This window comes from Bradysia coprophila (genome assembly GCF_014529535.1).
Source record: "Bradysia coprophila strain Holo2 chromosome X unlocalized genomic scaffold, BU_Bcop_v1 contig_35, whole genome shotgun sequence".
In the NCBI taxonomy this organism is placed as follows: Eukaryota; Metazoa; Arthropoda; class Insecta; order Diptera; family Sciaridae; genus Bradysia; species Bradysia coprophila.
The window spans coordinates 1,790,438-1,809,924 of NW_023503325.1; the positions used below are offsets into that span (position 1 = coordinate 1,790,438).

At 39.8% G+C, this 19,487-nt stretch overlaps 3 protein-coding genes across 6 annotated transcripts; 1 reads left to right on the forward strand and 2 right to left on the reverse strand.

Moving 5' to 3' along the window:
• Positions 1–3,931: 3,931 nt before the first annotated feature.
• Positions 3,932–8,386, reverse strand: LOC119069427 (isocitrate dehydrogenase [NAD] subunit beta, mitochondrial). Of its 2 annotated transcripts, none has more exons than XM_037173483.1 (7): positions 8,213–8,386; positions 8,042–8,086; positions 7,683–7,919; positions 7,173–7,544; positions 4,908–4,991; positions 4,726–4,851; positions 3,932–4,661 (listed from the first exon to the last, which is right to left on the reverse strand). In XM_037173483.1, exons 1-7 carry the CDS (start codon positions 8,252–8,254, stop codon positions 4,431–4,433), a joined length of 1,137 nt encoding a protein of 378 aa, XP_037029378.1. In that variant the 5' UTR covers positions 8,255–8,386; the 3' UTR covers positions 3,932–4,430. The 2 variants fall into 2 exon arrangements, with proteins under 2 accessions (XP_037029378.1, XP_037029379.1); XM_037173484.1 differs by having other exon boundaries at positions 7,683–7,895; positions 8,213–8,372.
• A 3,412-nt stretch (positions 8,387–11,798) lies between these two features.
• LOC119069431 (39S ribosomal protein L35, mitochondrial) lies at positions 11,799–12,731 on the reverse strand. 2 transcript variants are annotated; one of them, XM_037173489.1, is made up of 3 exons: positions 12,603–12,731; positions 12,425–12,536; positions 11,799–12,360 (listed from the first exon to the last, which is right to left on the reverse strand). In XM_037173489.1, the coding sequence occupies exons 2-3, from the start codon at positions 12,444–12,446 to the stop codon at positions 11,849–11,851; spliced, it is 534 nt and encodes a 177-aa protein (XP_037029384.1). In that variant the 5' UTR covers positions 12,447–12,536; positions 12,603–12,731; the 3' UTR covers positions 11,799–11,848. The 2 variants fall into 2 exon arrangements, with proteins under 2 accessions (XP_037029384.1, XP_037029383.1); XM_037173488.1 differs by having other exon boundaries at positions 12,425–12,640.
• Positions 12,695–17,660, forward strand: LOC119069423 (MICOS complex subunit Mic60). 2 transcript variants are annotated; one of them, XM_037173473.1, is made up of 9 exons: positions 12,695–12,857; positions 13,350–13,489; positions 13,610–13,818; positions 13,878–14,160; positions 14,237–14,385; positions 14,446–15,141; positions 16,504–16,524; positions 16,817–17,264; positions 17,342–17,660. In XM_037173473.1, the coding sequence occupies exons 1-9, from the start codon at positions 12,813–12,815 to the stop codon at positions 17,517–17,519; spliced, it is 2,169 nt and encodes a 722-aa protein (XP_037029368.1). In that variant the 5' UTR covers positions 12,695–12,812; the 3' UTR covers positions 17,520–17,660. The 2 variants fall into 2 exon arrangements, with proteins under 2 accessions (XP_037029368.1, XP_037029369.1); XM_037173474.1 differs by lacking the exon at positions 16,504–16,524.
• The last annotated feature ends 1,827 nt before the right edge of the window (positions 17,661–19,487 follow it).

A 19,487-nucleotide genomic window follows, 5' to 3' on the forward strand; every position in this document is an offset into this window, starting at 1 on the left:
AATGTAGTGAGGTTGCTAGATAGGCACAGTGGGGTTGAACAAAACTTAAATAAAGTCGCGATACCACCTCTGATTTTTTTTCATGTTCTTATTGAGGGACTCGAGTACTATAAGGAACCACATTCAGTTCGCGGATCCATCCAGCCGTTTCGGAGAGCCGGCACTCATGGCCGTACGGGACCGACGAGTCAATTTGAATACAGATTGTTATCGCAACGGATAGGGTATTAATTCTAAGCTAATTCGTGATAAGAGGCACCGGCACTTAGCTAAAATTGTAGCCTACATTTGCGTGTTTCGTATTTCATTTTCGATGATATCTTTTGAAAAATGTACGACCGCAATTCCGACCAAGAATCTGTTAGCTTTAAATAAAAATTAGTTTTGGTTGTAGTCGTTTGATCAGCTCTGAGAAAAGTGAGCAGTTTAATGAAATTTTCATAAACTGCTCATTGTTCTCAGAGCTGGTCAAATTGCTACAACCAAATCTATTTTCTGTTGAAAACTAACACATTCGTGGTCGGAATTGCGGTCGTACATTTCTGGTGGAAAGGTATCATCAAAAGTAAACTAAAATCCAGTAGTTAACAATCGCCCTAATGTAGGCTTTTCGGCAAAGTACCGGTGCCTCTTAAAATGGCTTCCCTCGACAACCTGACCATGTAGCCACAGCCAGCTAAAGTCGAAATTTCGACATTTTTAAATCGTGATATGTCCAAGATGAAGAGAGTTTGAAACTCTTTGAATGGCGATATTGGTAGAGGATTCCATGCTCTATTAAACGCTGTGAATGGACCTCACCGACGTCATTGACGTCAAATCATGTTAGAAAGCAAATGTCGACTCTGATCATTATCTGGTTGTGTCAACGTTGAGAGCACATCTAGCCCGGTTTCATAATGGACGTAGTGAAACTGTGAGGCGTTTTGCGGTGGAGAAATTAAAGGATACACGGATAGCGGAGACGTTTGCTGATAACATTAGTACAAAGCTTCAACAATTACGACAAGCTCAGCCAGGCGACACTCCTCCCGAATGGCTATCGGTGAGTGATGTGATTAAGCAGGAAGCAATCGACACCTTAGGATATCAGAGGCCTAATGATTTTAAGACCTGGTTTGACGCAGAATGTGCTGATGTTACAGATCGTAAAAATGCTGCACGAATTGAGAAGGAATCGGCGAGAACTAGAGAACGGAAAACGGAAGCGGATCAGCGCTACAAACATCTGAGGAGGGAGGAAAAGCGCTTGCACCGGCGCAAGAAAAAGGAACTTGAAGAAAGGACGCTTCTTCAGTTGGAAAGATTATGTAGTGCAAACGAATCACGGAAGTTCTGCAAACGAATAAACAACCAAAGAAGAGGCTTCAATTCTCGAATGACTATCTGCAGAGCAGTCGACGGCACTTTGCTTACAGCAAAACATGATGTCCTGGAACGATTCAAGGAACATTTCAGTGCTCTGGTAAACGGGGATGTTGAAGACGGCAATGCTACCGATGATTCTTTTCTCAACGACGACGGTCGTATCGTGTCAGCACCAACATTGGAGGAAGTCTCAGCAGCAATCTCCTCACTCAAAAACAACAAAGCTTCAGGTCCGGATAATATACCAGCGGAACTGCTGAAAATGGGTGGTGAGGTATTGGCTAAGGTGATTTATGAATTAGTCGAGCGAATATGGAACAACGAATCGTTACCGGATCAGTGGTTAGAGGGTGCCATTTTACCTCTGCACAAGAAAGGTGACAGGATGATTTGCGAAAACTACCGTGGTATTGCTTTGCTTAACACGGCGTACAAGGTTTTTGCTCGAGTGCTATTCGTTAGACTAAATCCACGGGCTGAGGCAGTCATTGGAGATTATCAAGGCGGATTCAGACGAGATCGCTCAACAACTGACCAAATATTCAACCTTCGTCTGATTCTGCAAAAAGGCAGGGAATTTCAAGTCCGGACTTACCATCTTTTCATCGACTTCAAGCAAGCCTACGATAGGACCAAGCGTAGGGAATTGTATGTTGCGATGAAGGAGCTGGGCTTCGAAACAAAACTGATTCGTCTTGTGAAAGCGACATTGGAGGGCACCAGATGTCGTGTCAAGGTGCAAAATGACTTGTCTGATGTTTTTGCTGTAAGGGAAGGGCTGAAACAGGGCGACGCACTGTCTTGCCTGCTCTTCAATTTGGCTTTGGAAATCGCAATGAGACGTGCTGGTATCCAAACCAACAAAACACTGGTGAATGGATCAGTTCAAGTTCTGGGCTTTGCAGATGACTTGGATCTTGTCAGTCGTACACATGCAGCAGCGGTAGACACTTTCACAAATCTGAAAATCCAAGCGGAGAGAATGGGTTTGATGATCAACGAATCGAAAACCAAGTACATGAAGGCCGAACCCAATACGGTTGCCAATCAACAAGGGGACGTGATAAGCATTGGAGAGTACAACCTCGAGGTAGTCGAAGAATTCATCTACCTTGGAGCGCTGATTCGTTCGGATGGCGATAATACACCTGAAATCCAAAGACGAATCATGGCGGCAAGCAGATGCTATTACGGTCTAATCAAACATTTACGCTCAAAGTTGATATCGAAGAAAACGAAGTGCCAAGTTTACAAAACGCTCATTCGTCCAGTTCTGATCTATGGATGCGAATCTTGGACGGTGAAGAGAAGTGATGAACAGTTGCTCCTAACGTTCGAGCGTAAGGTCCTTCGTACTATTTTCGGAGCGATGCGTGAAGGCGAAAGGTGGCGGCGACGATACAACTTTGAATTGAAACGTGATTTTGGCGAGCCGGATATTGTGGCAGTGGTGAAAGTCCAACGGTTGAGGTGGGCAGGACATGTAGCACGCATGGACAGGAACAGAGCCCCCTCAATGTTATTCCGAAATGATCCAGAAGGGCGAAGAGGAGTAGGACGCCCTAAAATGCGATGGATAGATGGCGTCGAATCAGATCTTCGGGCGCTGGGAATAAGAGGTTGGCAAAGTGCAGCGAATGACCGGGCACGCTGGAACCGGATTCTCGACCAGGCCAAGGCCCACAAGTGGCTGTAGCGCCGGTAAAAGAAAAGAAAAAGAATGGATTTTACAAAATTTGGCTCAATTGTACAATATTTGAAGTTTTTTATTTTCACCATCCACGGCGAAACTTGGACTTCTCTGTAAAACACAGGTAGATCCACCTTGCAACAAAACAATAATGCCTGATCAGCCTGCTGTCTAAGCTTTACAACGATACCACACTTGCCATACCAGCCTCATAACAAGTATCTGTTACGTTAGAGCCGTCCTAATTTTAAGTTGAAAAAACTGGAAGACATTTTAATTCAATTTAATTTCAATTGATTCGAAGTCAGACTCTAAATAATAATCCCAATGGCAGTGTTTAGTCGGGAGCAGCATTGTTTAATGACAAATTCGACAGCTGTGTTGTTACACGGACTAACTGCCAACTGCGAACCTGCGAGTTCTCGGCCAGAGTTTTTCCTTGAAAGCAACTGTGCTAACCACTGAGCTACTCATGTTGCAGAGAAGGTTAACTCTCCGAACATGTGCGATATTTTTGGTCATATCTCTCGTGGAAGTACTCGCACCAGCCAGTGTGTATACTGTACCTGTAGGTCTTTCGAAGGTCAACATTAAAATAATTATTTCTTGAATTATTGCCGAAAAACTGTTTTCGGGACCCTCTGACGTGCCTCCAATCGAGCCTGGCACCATAACTTTTCTTCACCAGGGTAATAAACTCTACCGAAAACACTTTAACATGTTCCGCTCTTCAATTTGGACACAGGTTTCTTAGCAGCTCCTTGACTATATGACTCTTAATCGGAATTTTCATACCACTGATAACATACCACTTCTAGCTTACATCATGTACAAGGACGCTGGGTCAAACATCTCAACAAAAGTTTAATTTTGTTTTGTTTTTTGTATTGTTTTATTCGATTCTCGGTTTAGAAAGATGTAACACCTCTACTGTATTGTCAACAAATAATTTAGTTCATTAATTACACATTTCATTTCATTTTTTTTAAACAGAATAATAAATAATTTAACGAATCTTAAAAGCAAACACAAATTTTGAATCTATCCCACACTCACGTCGTTATTAAGTTGAGCATCCCGGTGCTGCGGACCGTGGTATGCTCACACAACATTTATCTATTATTATCAATGGATTAGTCGGACCAAAGTGAGATTCACTTCAAAAATTCGGATTGAATTCCCCTAGCGGATGAGTACAGAATTCGAATAAATATGCGTGGACTCGTATGTGTGTGTCCACCAAACAGTGTGTGTAAATAAATAATGAATGTGTGGTAAAACCGTCAAAAGATGAATTTTTTATCGTTAAAATGCTCCTCAAGCCATGTACCTACATTGTCTTTCGTTTACCTCGGTCATAGTTTTTGCAAATTTACTTAAGGTGATCAATGACAGCGTACGTAAAATCAGTGGTTGTATTCTGGCCACCGAGATCTTTGGTTCGGTATTTGCCCTCGATCAAGACCTTGTTTATCGCATTGGTGATCATATCGCTGTACGACTGCAAGTTGATATGACGCAACAATTTGGCACCGCAAAGGAGCATAGCCGTTGGATTGGCCAAATTTTTACCAACTGCTTCACTGAATGTATGACGCGCACCCTGACCGAATCATAAAACAAAAAAATTGGTACATTTTCTTCGCACAACTTTGTCGCCCACTTACCGGTTCAAATACACACGTTTCGGCCGAGTAACTTGCGCCAGCTACAACACCAGCACCGCCAACCAGCCCACAGGCAATATTGTCAACAATGCTGCCGTATAGATTTGGGGTTACCATTACGTCGAACTGTGATTGGAATTGAGTGAAACATTGATGTCTCTTTCTAATCAAAAATTACTCACTTGATTCGGATTGGAGACCAGTTGCATTGTTGTGTTGTCCACGATCATCTTTTCGAACTTAATACGTGGGTACAGTTTCGAAATCTGAAATTTTTATTTTTGATTTTTAGGATGGACGTCAAGACTGTACGAAATGTATGTATGAAGACAAGACAGTACCGGTATGGCTTATTATTGGTAAATTGATATACCGAATTTACTGAAGTTCACCAAAATTTACCGAAAATTTACTGAGTTTTCCGAAGAAAATTTTGTTCGGTAAATCAATTACCAATAATAGGCACCAGAACCGAGCCCATCACTCACATATTATAGTAATTTTCATATTCTATTATCGGTAATATAGTATTCAACTGATCCGATTTCCTTAAAAATAACCCGATTGACGACATCAAGTGAAGTGATTTTTCGATCGTTTCATTGTGATCCTATCAAAAATATTGATTGTGTATAGCGCGACAGCTTTACCCAATATAAATCCTACTGAACTGCGTTTCATTCCAGCCCCAGATCACATCATATCCCGAGTCTGAGAGTAATTGTAATTGCATTGTTTTTCATCAGTTGAAGCGCAATTCAGGACAGATTAAAAGCTATTTGAGACCACCTCCCTTAGGTTTAACACGGACCACTTCAAACTAAATTGAAGCAAAGAATTAATTCCCTAAAATTTCCTAATTTTCCAGTCATTATACTTATTTCACTTCATTTCAATTATTTACTGCGAAGGCCACATATTGAACAACTTCAAACAATTTTAAATGATCATTCTTAAGATTCACAAATAAAATTTTTGAATTTTCGGGAATTTTTATTCCCTAAAAAAGGCCATGTTTCGAATAGGTCATTGGTCAAAAGACTATTATTTTTGACATGACATGTCAACCTAATTTCGGTTTCAGGTCAATTCAGGTTCAGCTGGGTCTATTTTCAATATTTTGTTTCGAGAAATTCCAGAAAATTCTAACAAAATCTAGAAAATGTTTGAATTTTAGAACCAAGGACCAGGTTTAGAAAATTCGAGAATTTCGACCAATTTCACGAATATAGGCCCTGGGTCATAAACTTCTCAGTTTTCTCCTCTCAGACTGATTAAACTGCTACAACCTGTTTTATTTTGAAAGCTAACACCTTCGTGGTCATTATAGCGGTCGTTCATTTTTGAAAATGAATTCTGGTGGAAAGATATCATCAAAAGTAAACTAATAGCCAGTATTTAAAAAAACGCCCAAATGTATGCTTTTCAGTAAAGCATTGATGCCTCTTAAGCCTACCGAAATCAGACGCATTTTCCAGTGGACTTTTTTTATATGTATCTAGATAGGACTTCAACCCTAGAAGCCAAAACCACTTTCAAAAAAATTCTTCGAAGCTTGTGTGGCTGGTGAAAGGTGATCAAAAACCGAAAACTTGCACTTTTCTTCAAAAAATTTCTTCAGTTACACGAGCCGTACATGGTCGTGTGGGGTGTCATTAGAAAGGTAATCACATGTTCTATTGAGACGAATAGGGACTTATTGGTTTTAAAATTCATCCACACTGAAATAAGTGCAGTTAAAGTTTTCAACCGAAGACTTACACTGTTCTTACAGGAAATTTCTCAAGATACACAAAACGAGCAAGGTCGTGTGTGGTATCATTTACGGCATTATTAAGACGAATCAACACAGCCATAAATTGCAGCCTGTGTGAAAAAAAAAATATTTTCGATACTTAGTCCAGAAAGGACGCGGATACAAAGTTACCATCGAAATTAAATCATTTTTGCGCACAAATTCAGGCTACAATTTAGCGTTGTGTTGACTCGTCTTAATGCAACTTTTCGAATGTTTCCGCACTGCTCTCACATGTCATCGGCCTGTTGAAATGTTCGTCATCTAATCTACCAAATGCTTGAAACATTTAAACTGGACATAACGTATAAAGGTGACTGGCGATACTATAGAGATGACTATAGTATACCGTCAATGTATTGCGGACTAACACTGACATCCGCATAGGGAAATCGACCCATAAAAAGCAAAACTTGTGAAAACATTAACCGATCTCAAAAATTCGGAGAGTTCGATGATGGGTAATATACCGACTGCGGGGAGTTTAAAATCGTTTCCGCCGCAAAACTACGGTGGTATCAAGTCAAAAAGGGTTTCGACGATACTAATCAAGGAACAAATGTCTATGAAAATCGGTTGAAAGAGCCTTTGCATTTGCAGTGAGTATGAGCATCGGTCCATTGTAAAAATAATAAAAATCCAAAATTCTCACCTCCTCACAGCTTTTCAAGAACAAACCATCGCCCAGCTTCATAATATTGGCCTTGTGCACACAGGTCACCTTCTTCCGTTGATTCTTGGTGGCATAATCGAACGCAAATTTAGCGATTCTGGCCGACTTTTTGGCAGTGATAATCTTCAAGCACTCCACCACACCGGGAATCGATTCATGTTCCAATGCCGAATATTCGCCTTCAGTTTGTTCACGAATGATGACGGCATCAATGTCATGATGACGGCTCTTCACACCTGGCAAACTTCGTACGTGCACCACGTTCGCGTACAAATCTAATTCGGTTCTCAGTTTCATGTTCAATGTTTGCAGTTCACCCGTGCGACTGAAATCCGGTGTTGCTAGAATTCCCTAAAAAAATGGTCAGCTGATTAGAGACACTGTTGATAATTAAACATCTCCTCGTCAAGAGACACACAGCTCGTATTTGACTTCCGCTTGGATTCGAAAAGGTCATGTGACTTTACCGATTTGCAACATTGATCTTACCTTGAGACAAACTTTATTTTTCTTGATAGATGCGGTGACATCCTCCAATCTAGCGCTCATGGTCGGGTTGACTTCGGAGAAGAAAAATGTTTCGAAGTCCACAGGACAATTGGCGGCCTTGAACACTTCTTGCAGTGAGTACATTAGTTCTGGACCAACACCATCTCCAGGGATTAGCGTACATGTTGTTCGACTTTCAGGTTTTGACAGCCCCTTGAGAAATTCGTCAGATAAAATCTAATGAAGGTTTGTAGGGACATTAAGAACGGTTAGTTGCACAAGAGTTCTCTCAATGTCATTTTGAAAAAAACGTTTAGACAGACCACTGACAAGCGACCGAAAAGCATACAGTTACTTACAGTATTTTGGTTCACTGCTGATGTTTGAAGTCCTCTCGTCGACACCTTAAAGAAAAATTCCAATTAAGTTCACCATTAAGATCCATTCCAGTGCTCCAAAATGTTGAACATAACCTCAATTTCTTACATAAACACTTTTGAAAATTCTTTCGTTTCGATATGACGGCTTACCTGGGCTATGGTCCGACCTAGATTTCTTGCCAGAAAAGACATTATCAAATGATATTAAGTAATGGAGATTTGGAAACTATTTTTATTTTGAACTTCAAAATCGATTTTGAAGGTAAAATCACTTGGATCCAGAGAATTTGAAAAAGTTCTTTGAAACTGTCAATGTGACAGTCCACTTTGTTCTATTGTCATTAACAAATCGTCCGACAGATGGCATTCAGAATTGGGCGCGCTACATTCAATTTTCGTGGTCGAGATTTTTTGTGTGTGTGATGATCGTGACTCTTTGTCTCTTTGTGTTTGCATAACAATGTTGATTTTTGTACAATCTAAATTTATCTACCGCAAGTTGAAAATATTTATAATTTTCAGAAACAGTCTAGTTAGCAAACGTAGTTGATTTGCACACGACGATTGTTGTATTATAAGGGTATCTATAACGGGGTAGGGTAATCTCGCACACCACACAAATTCATGGTGTGCGAGATTCACCTCTAAGTGGTGAATCTCGCACAGTCATGACTTTTCGTTACATGTCGTAAAAGGACGCATACTATGATCGCGTGTGCGAGATTCCCCGACACCTCTATAACCAGGATATACAATTACCAGAATCCGCTACAAACGTGTGCTGAAGGATTCTGCCTGGTTCATGTGGTTTTGCTTGAAAATTATGAATATTTTCACTCGCTCCGCTCATATCGGCAAACTCACATCAACTGAGCAAAACCCACCATTTACTAACTACTTAGCAATATAGCTATCCCAACAAAAATCTCTTCGAGAAAAGTGTGACGCAGTCTTTGAAATACAATTTCTAAAATGAATGATATCGCTAGAGTTGACGCTTTCAGCTTCGTTACGCAAAAATTTAATTTTACACCCAATTTTAGTTCAAACAAGCTGGCTTAGTTTTTCTCATCATCTGCCAAATAATTTTTACCAAAAAAAATTTGACTGGAAACGACCAAAATTTTACCAAAAAAATCTGCGTCGCATGTGGCAGATAAATTTTCTTGCTGGTCTGTTACTGAACATTTGCCACTTTGCGAATCTGCCCCGATTTTTGGCGCGTTCCCGACCCTCGAAAACCACACTCAGAAACCACTTCGAGGCCAATAAAACAAAATTCTGGTTTTTCCTGGGGTAATGGTGTATCACATTTTCATTTTTATGCCCACCCTGAGGTTCCTGCAAAATTTCATGGAGATTGGCTGACTAGTTTCCGAGATCGACCGTCGATAGATAGACAGATAGATAGACAGATAGATAGACAGATAGATAGACAGATAGATAGACAGATAGATAGACAGATAGATAGACAGACAGATAGACAGATAGATAGACAGATAAATAGACAGATAGATAGACAGATAGATAGACAGATAGATAGACAGTTAATAGATAGTTAATTTGGTGCATTTTCTATCAAAATGACCAACTTCAAAACGATGTATCTCCGGCAATTTTAAAGTTACATAGTCGAGTGATAGCTCGTTTTGCTCGTATTTGAAGCGCGAATAAGATAGAATAGGATACAGGTGATACATGGTGATACAGGCCAAAGGAAAGAAACTTAAATTATCGCCTATATATAGTTGCCGCGTCTCAAAAAAAATTTCTTCGTTCTTTTTTTTGGAAGTTAGACTGCGTCAAGTCCTCCGCTATCGCTCCGGACATGATTATCGCATTCAACTAAACGAAGACACATGAATTAGCATGGTTGTTATTCTCTTGACTGTAATGCATGGGTCTTATGGCAGAAAATGTATGGAATTATGTGATCGAAAATGTCAAAATTTGTGTCACACTATCCAGTTTCAGTACTCTATATTTAGAGTAACACGCGTGATTGAAATACGTTGTTGTAACCCTCAGAGAATCTCTAAGTTTTAGCGAAGAGTGAGACTTATGTAACCATCTTCAAGATACGATACTGTCAGACTTCGTTCATTCATTGAATGAGTATGAGATTTTAAACGTGGAATGCATTTCTTGATGTACCCCCTGAACACTTCGACAACAAATATATGTGAATAGCGTGTGAATAGTTGTCCAGATTTTAACGGATGTTGTTCAAACAATTGAGAAGATTTTTTACGAACCTTTGAATAGAAATCAATCAATTAATACAGTGAATAGTGTCACGTGTTCAAACGGCCTTGAAGATGATATATGTGACTTGTCCAGTAAATAATGAAATTTCAAACCAGAACAACTCGAAATTTGTTAGAATATTCCAGAACACCTTAAATGCTTCTGAATTCGGTCCGCTAGTTGACTATTTTTGACAGGAGCGGTTTCAAAGTTCAATGAGGAGAACAAATTTGTCAAAGGTAGTGAGTTCCTAGCTTATCATTCTGATGAGCCACTGCTGGTAATTGGGTTGGAAGTGACAATACTTCAGGGATTTTTGGTAGGAACTACATTCCTGAGGTCAAATGACGTAGACTGATGAAAAGAATTTTACTCATCAAAGGATACCCATCTTTAAAGTTCGTGGATTTTCATGACTTTTGACTGTGTTTAAGTTCTCTTCTGGACTTTTGTAATTATTGAGGTGATAGTAGGTTGGTTCCTTCAATTTAATCACTCATGGTCCACCATCTTCCCAGTTACAGAAATTCTAGATTTTGATCCGATCGTACAAGGAAAAATGAAGTGTTGAACGTTTCTTAATGTGGTTTTCAGGGGTGTATGAAAAATGAAATTTTTTTCCGAATGAAAATGGTTTTCAACTGTAATGGCTTTCACGACCAAACAAGCAGCGGACGCAAAAAATATTTATAATTCTAGTCGGCATAAACTGCTGTCTACCTGACTCCGTATCTAGAAAATTTTTCGATTTTTTTTTCCGGAAACGTCACCCACGACCACAACACTTAAATTTTTCTAAACATTGAACTATATTCTTGTAGCTCTCCTTAGGCCCTATCTTACCCCAAAGTATCAATAAAATAAACTTTGAGTTAACAGGTGGAATTTTCCTATGTTGAAACATGCGGAGGGATTTTTTTGAAAGTAGACCAGGGTCCGTCGGAGCTTCTTTTTTAGTGACGATTTGTTTGCATGCCCATACTAACCTTGACCCCAATAGTCTAAAGCCGAAGTTTAATTTTAATATTCTTTTACTGGCTAGTGAACGTCTACCAAAGGTCGAAAAGGGTTTTTTTGTCCGTGATTTGCTGCCGCTACAGGATATGGATATATATGTGTGGGGACTTATTGGAAAGGTATTGTTCAGGATGTCTGGGTATGTGAATAAAGCGTCGCTAAAAATAGCTCCGATGGAACCTGGTTCACTTTCACAAAAATCCCTCGTGTGAATTCCAGACTTTCTAAGACCTAAATAAGTCAGCTTATAGGCAAAAGTTGTCCCATAATTTTCTGAGAATGGCTCCAACTGTCGAATGGTACCAAACATTTGAATTGAATATCCGAGAATCGCTGTATTTCACCTTCCTACAATTTGGTCGAAGAATTCGCAAATTCCATCTTAAGTACCAATCATCAGGTGTAGCAGAGCTTGGACATAGTTATCTTGATTGATTTTATCGCCCGTTCAGCCGGCACAAAGAAACACATATTGATGATGATCATTCCACTGTTTTATTTCGTTACTAATTCCGCCAAATTTCACCATTGAACTGGTCTCCTACGCGTTGTATGATAACTTTCGCGCTTGTGATACGGTGCGTACGGATCGTTTATGTAATACTTGGGCCGTCGCCAAAATCTCGTGACCATTTTGTCCAACAGCCATGACTGTGTGGCATTCAATAAAACATGTTGCTTCAGCCGGTTCCGTAGTGAAGGAGATTTGCGCCACAGTTTCTTGTGTCGGCCCGATCGAGTCCTTATCCAACCGCCCCAATCAAGCCGCTTGAATCGTTTGAGGACGGCTTTAACCGTTTTCCGCTTGCCCTTTTGTAGCGAAAATTTGATAACATTTCGCGTTTGTTGATGTTGGACAAGATTATTCGAGAGATTGATGATTGCCGGATTGGTGGATAGGGCAAGCGGAGCCTTTGTTAGCGTGTGGAAGCTGGATGTCAGATACTTTTCACAAGACAATACCCCATTGACCGGTTTTGTCATTGTCGATAGCGATTTCTGAATCCATTGTGTGCTCACCGCTCGGTAGGCAACTGGAAAATTAGAATGTTTCAGAGCTCTCCGACCATCTTTATGAATTATTGGAGTTATGTATACCTGCACAAGCAATTCGCAACATCTTATCGTTGTTCTGAGGTTATGTTGTTGTTAGACGATTTAACGGCATAAATGCCTTCCAGCGCTTTACAAGGAGTCAACCAATTATTTACCAGACAGTTGTTTAACAAAATACGTTGAACCATCAACAATAATTATCAAATTTGTGGGTCGGTACCTTTCTTTTCGAGATTCACGAAAAAGAAACCAACACACAGTCCACATGACAGCAGTGACAGGTGCTGTCAAATTTCCTCTTATCTCACGTCATTTACGATCTTTTTACCTCATGAAACGAGGATTTAACACTTTCTGGAGCAGTAAATTTTTTTAAATAAAATAATTTTTCTACCCTTGGCCGGTCAGGCACCCTAAAATTGGTTACAAAATGATTCGAATCGCCTTCAGAAATACATTGACCACCAAAAAACAGGTAATTACATCACAAGGATGACGATTTGCATTTGAAGAAGAAATGTTTGATATTATTCTGAAATCGATTTTTGTACGAAATCTGATGTTATGTCATCTTCTGCTGCTGTATACAATTTTTTATTACGGTAATTCGGTTTCGTAAATCAAGGTTATGGCTTCAATCACTTAATATCGCTGCATAAGTAACGTGACTGTAGAGATGCAAATAATTAATTCGGTTAGCCTGTAGTGACTTGCCGTAGAGGCGCCGGATTAGTGCAGATCGAAAAGTTTGGTAAACACGTACCAACCTGCGAACAACCGCTTTTGGACAGTGTTTTTTCAAACACACATTTTTTGTTGATAAAGCTCATGAACCCATACAACATTGGACTTGGTCTCAGTTTACTTCAAGGCATAAAATCAGCCTTATCAAAGGCCGCATTAGTTGTTAGTGACCACGAACTACAAGCTTGTCGTCCTCATGTTTTTTCTTTACCTTTTCCTTTAGAATCTGTTGCCAATTTTGCGACATCAAAATCGTCGTTCGATCAATTCAGGGCTGCCGTCGTTCCAACAAGCTGGATTCGGTAAAATTATTGTGATTTTATCACCTTTCGCCGTTGTCGGTGGCACTGCCGCATATGCAAAGTGAGTATCATCAACGCGCTGGACAACACCAACGCACTCCAAGAACCGGCACGAGTTATTGGAGTGCGTTGACAACACTCCAACTGAATTTGATTTTGATTTTTCGCCTGCAAACCACAGATACGACAACAAATTCCGCCAAACGTTGGTCAGTAATGTACCGGGCGCTGAAGCGATTCTAAAGATTTTGCTACAAGAAGAGGGCAACGCTATTGATGAGGCATCGAAAAGTATTGGAAAAGCCACGCAAAAGGTCAGCGAATTTAGCAGCAATGTTACGGGCTATTTCGGTGGAAAGAAACTAGATGAACCTGCACCGGCAGCGAAACGTAAGTAAAATCGTCTTAATCACGAACGGCAAGTAAATTGTCTGGTCATTAAATTTCAGCCAAGGAAAAGGAAGTTGTTAAATCGACGAAAACCCAAGTGTCTGACTTCTCAACACCTCCGTTGCCGAAAGTATCCCCTCCAACGCCGACTGCAAAGCCAGCAGTGAATGATAAGATTGAACCGAAGCAAGCTGCTCCGAAAGCTGCACCGGTCGCACCAGTTGCTCCAGTTGTTAAGCCGCAAGAGCTTCCATCGAATATCGCGGAGCTGGAAAGAGCTGTGGAAAAGCATGCCCAAATTGCCGTTGATGAGTACAACAAAGCTGTCCGTACACTCAAGAGGTTCGAAAATATTTTTATTGAAACAAACATTCCAACCGTCGAAATCGTAACATTAAAACGTTGCATGCGCTTGCAGCTATAACGACGACGTGAAGAAAATTGTTGATGAAGCTGTCGAGAAATTGGACATGACCGCCTGGACATCGTTGAAGAATAAAACGAGTGCAAGAGATTATGCTGTTGAAGCGGCTGAAACGGCTGCTCAATCGGCTAGGGAAACCATTCGTAAGATTTAGCACACGTTTTTTAATCAACTTGACCCTAACATTCGGATCTTCCATTTAGGTAAACTTGAGCTGTCGATTGGCTCAATTGCAAAGGATACACCCACCGATGTGGTCGAAAAATTGCGCAACAACATCCGCACGTTGTCCGATCATCTGAATACGGCTAAAGAGGAAATGTATGTGGCCAAGAATTCCGCAAAGACATCCGAACAATTTTGGAAGAAGATCGATGCGGCCCGAAATTATTTTATCGACGAAATCGAGTCCCTGTTCCCCGGTGTCAATTTGAAAGACAACGACCTGAATCTATCCAAAGATCACCTGGACTTGTTCATCATTTACGCCCATTCACATTTGCTGTCGTATCAAAAGGAACTGCAAAAACTACAGGACGAAGGTGATGCTCGGCTGAAACGAGCCCTTGATGCATTGCGAGGCGATGACAATGCCGAATCGCTTAAGTCTCAATTGGAGTATTATTTGGAGAAGGAAAAGCAGATGCTGAACATTGCAAATCAAAAGAAATTGCTGCAAATCAAGGCCGATGCCGATAAGACGCTACGCGAACACATGAAAAAGCAGTCGGAAGCGCATGCGGACCATTTGAGCGATGCCATTTCGCAGAAAGAGGCTGAATTGAAACGGGTTTTTAATCGCGAATTGAGTGAAAAATTGTCCACAGAACAGGCGGCTTACAAGGAACATCTGGCTGCAATGTTGGGAAAGCTGAAGGGGATCGATGCGGCGTTGAAAGGTCAGTTGTTGTTTGTGTTTGGTTATGTCTTGAGAGAATACAAAACTCTACGCGTGTGTGTCGGTGTGACAAGTGAATTTGTGTGCGTTCGTAAGATCTTGAGTGTTAAAATCCTATCGCAAAATTAGCCGCGTACAGTGGACTATGGCTTGACTAGGGCACAAATGAAATTCACAGCAACATTTCAATGGATTGTAAAGCCTATCAGTAAGTCTCGGATTATCTTAGTGAAGTTGCGCATATCCTGTTGAGACTTTACAGTAACTTCTGTATTAAGTTCACTACTTCTGAACGAAGCCTCAAGAATGAAATGGATGGAGCTGCGGAATTCCTGGTCAGATATAAGTCAAGCATTTGTACGACCATCTTGTGACATATTTCGTAGTGGCAGCAAGAACTTTTTAATGAGAGTTGTTAATTGAAGTTGATCAACCTTACGATTTATGATCATTTTCAAGTTGTTTACGAATACTTGATCATAGAATTCAGATATGCAATTTGCAGGCTTAGGCGTTGTCCAAAAACATTTTCGATTTGCCATGATCATCTTGTCTAACTTTTCCATTCGATAATTTATTGCAACTTTTCAAGCACCAGATTCATCTCGTCCTGTGAAGGTTTTTTTTTAAGTGACCCAGGCTCCGTCGGAGCTGTTTTTTAGCAACTCGTACCACAGCTCTGCGAACTCATAGGCCTTCCCTTTGACGGATTTCTGCAACTGAAACGGTCCTTTCACGGTCGCCATATTCGAATTTTGATTAAGCTTCGGTACTTCTTTCAGGATGGCCTGACTGGATCTACTAATAGAATTGTAGCTACTGGAAGGTATATTCTCCCCGCACTTCATTAGTCCCAGAAAGCTAAATTCTTTCTACTGAAAATGAAACACTTCTATATTGGGTTGTTGCCCGTTTAACGTTCATGTTTATTCTGAATTCATTTCTCACAAGCACCTCGTATTTAAGCTAAGTTCTAAGGCCACTTCGACAATAATCAATTCAAGAGGTTGCTTGATTACGATGTCTCCACTGCCGACCTTATTACTATATGATGTGGTTAACCCTTCCAGTATTCAACAATCGGGATATTTGCTTCCAGAAGCGAAGAATTTTCTGAAGCCTAAAAATTGACAAAAATTTCCAAAGTTTTTCTGACATTTCTCAAAGATTCCCTGAGTCCTGGACGCAAATGAATCCAATTGACATAAAATAGTTGTGTGTGTGTGTGTCATGTATCAATTTTTGAATCATTTTCATCCAACATTATTCCGCTGTAGCCAATTAACCAATTGTAATAACCGTAAACTAGGTCCGCTTTCATTAACATAATTTAATCATCTTTGTATCATTTTCACGCATCCAGAAATCGATGATGAACTCAAAGGTACGTACTAATTTGAACTAAAATTAATATTCGATTGCAGCACCGACAGGTCACAGGTCACAAAATGTCGCTACAAATTCTTTTCACTCTTGTGTCGCTTATTAAATCATTTATGAAGGCCTTTTGCTAAATTTTAATCAGATCAAACTAGGTGCAAGCGTTCAAGTACAGTCGATTACTGAAATCAGCTTTCAGCTAAAACCTGGCATGATCTGATCCTGACCTTATTCCAGAAAAACCCAAAAAAAACAATTTGTCAATCCTTCAACGGTCTTTTTTCTACTATTTCAAGCCCGTGCTGATGCCGATCGTATGGTACATCAAGCCCAATCACTATGGAGTGCTTGTCAGGCTCTGTGGGCCTCACTAAAATCTGGTGAACCGGGTACTTCTTGGCAATTGAAATTGCGACCACTTGGCAGCGAAGTGTCGTCGATCAGTAGAGCGGCAGAGGGTGACGAACTGGTGACCGTTGTCTTAAAGGGCGTACCAGCCGAAGCGCGATCACGTGGCGTCTATCCGGAAGATGCGCTCAGGGAACGATTCGTTAAAGTTGAAAAATTGGCACGTCAATTGGCTTTGGTGCCGGCCGAAGGTGCTCGATTGCCCATTTACTTGTTGTCATTTCTCCAAGCCGTGTTCATCATAAGACCGTCGAATCCAATCACCGAAGAGGAGCTGAACAACGAACCAGTTGACTTTTCTCAATTTGACACATACGACATCTTGAACCGAGCCAAGTAAGTGTTTTCAGCTCGTCTGTGGTTGGCTATTACAAATGTTGTTCAAAAAACTAACAATTTTAATCTAAAATCAGATATTGGATCGAACACGGAGACTTGACACAGGCATTGAAGTACATGAATCTGTTGAAAGGTGCGTCGAGAAATATAGCTGAAGATTGGTTAAAAGAAACGAGACTGTTGTTGGAGACGCAGCAGGCAGCAAATACTCTAATGGCACATGCAGCTACCAGCGGTCTTTCATTTTTATAAGATTGTCGTGTGTTTCAAGAAATAGATAAAACTATGGGTGCCTGTAAAGAGTTGGTTCATCTAAACTATAAATTGAATGTATCCTTTCCCCTGTTTTTGTTTCCTATCATTTCAGTAATTAAATTATGTAAAGAAAACGACGACCATTAATGCGTACAGGAAAGATTGCTGTCCGAAACGTATAATTCAATTGACTGTAACGGTTACTACAGACAACGACTTTTCCGATTTCTTTATGTAATGACGTCAGTAGTGTTGCACAATAAAATGGTTCATTAAAACCTGATTCGTCATAGTAGGTAGGCATTGACTCAGCGACTATCTATTTTCGACGATGCCAAAAGTGAGTCACTTTTTAGAGCTATACTTTCACTATTATCACTTATTTCGTCTACTTCTTCTAAAATTACACTCAAACCAAGGGGAATTGAATTTCCTAATTTTATAGACATTTTTCTGAGTACACTCATTAAAAGTAAAGCTTATGCAGAATCAGCAACAGCTGATCAACAAACATACAATCAAACACATTCAACAAGTTTACTACGTGTTATGAGCGCACATAGCCCCTAACGTGTGTATGGACTGTATGTAGCTTGCCTTTGAATTGTTTTCGAAAACTAGATATTGAGATCTTCTCCCTCTCTTTGGATTGAAAATTCTTTAATTTCCTCTTGATTTCGAGACAGCAGCCGAGATTACCGCAAAATAGTTAATTCTGAAAGAAATATTTTGACGACAGTTGAATTGTTCAAGGTTGTAAACTTTGGGGATGTCACCACGGGCTTTTTAAGCGTGTATTTTACACATTGTGTGTAAAAACTTTGTAAAAGAGTGTACTTTACACACTTTTTGTGCACACACGAAAGTGTGTGAAATACACACTTGCAACAAAAAGAAAAAAAACGAAAGCGATGACTTTCTGAAGAAACGTCGAGTTCCTTGAAGAAATGACGAGCAGTCAGGAAGCTACCTTTTCTACAGGGATTGGTAATTTCTTCACATTTTGTAAAGGCTCTGACGTTAAACCATCTGAAATAATGTCATCTATGAAAATACTTCAAAAGCAAGGAAGTGGGCGGAGTATCAAACACAAAAACAAAGAGTCTAAAAAGATGCCAAAAAAATAAAAGATATTGGCCTGAAATCTACTATTTTTGTACCGTCCTATGAGGTGTTTCTCTTTTATGCACGTTCGGCGACGTTCGGAGTCTAATGTTGCGCAATGGACAACTCCCACTACTTACTTTCCACAACCGAATCCAAACCGCACAATGTTTACACATCACACACAATTTTACACACTTCTTTACTCAGCTCACATTCCAATAGTTTCCTGGCTACCTCATGCTATAGATGTCCAAATACAACAGAAAATGTGCTATCAATTTGATATTGAATTTCATAGAAAAAAAAACACAACGAACAACTAATTCGATCTAATTGACGACTTGAGTTATAATGAGCTAACATCAGGATGCTATGATTGAACAACGATTATCATTTTCATGATTTTTTCCTCCCATTTATTGCACATTTTCTGGGAATTCGTTCTACGGCCATTTCCATTTTCCCATTTTTTGCACATTTTCTGGGAATTCGTTCTACGGCCATTTTCCCATTTTTTCCACATTTTTGACATTGTATCGAGGGGTAACTCACTTCTAGATTAAATGGATTAAATGGATTAAATGGTATTAAATGGATTAAATGGTATTAAATGGATTAAATGGATTTAATGGATTAAATGGAATAAAAATTGGATTAAATGGATTAAATAGGAAAAAAGTTCATTTTACCAAATACTGTAAAAGTCTTAAAAATTGTTGATTTTGATCGAACCACGTACTACAACTCATACTACAATGTTAAAAAGCGAAAAAATCCACTTTTAGGAGTTTTTGGTGTAAAGTGGATTAAATGGATTAAATGGATTAAATAAATTTAATACCATTTTTCACAAAAAAA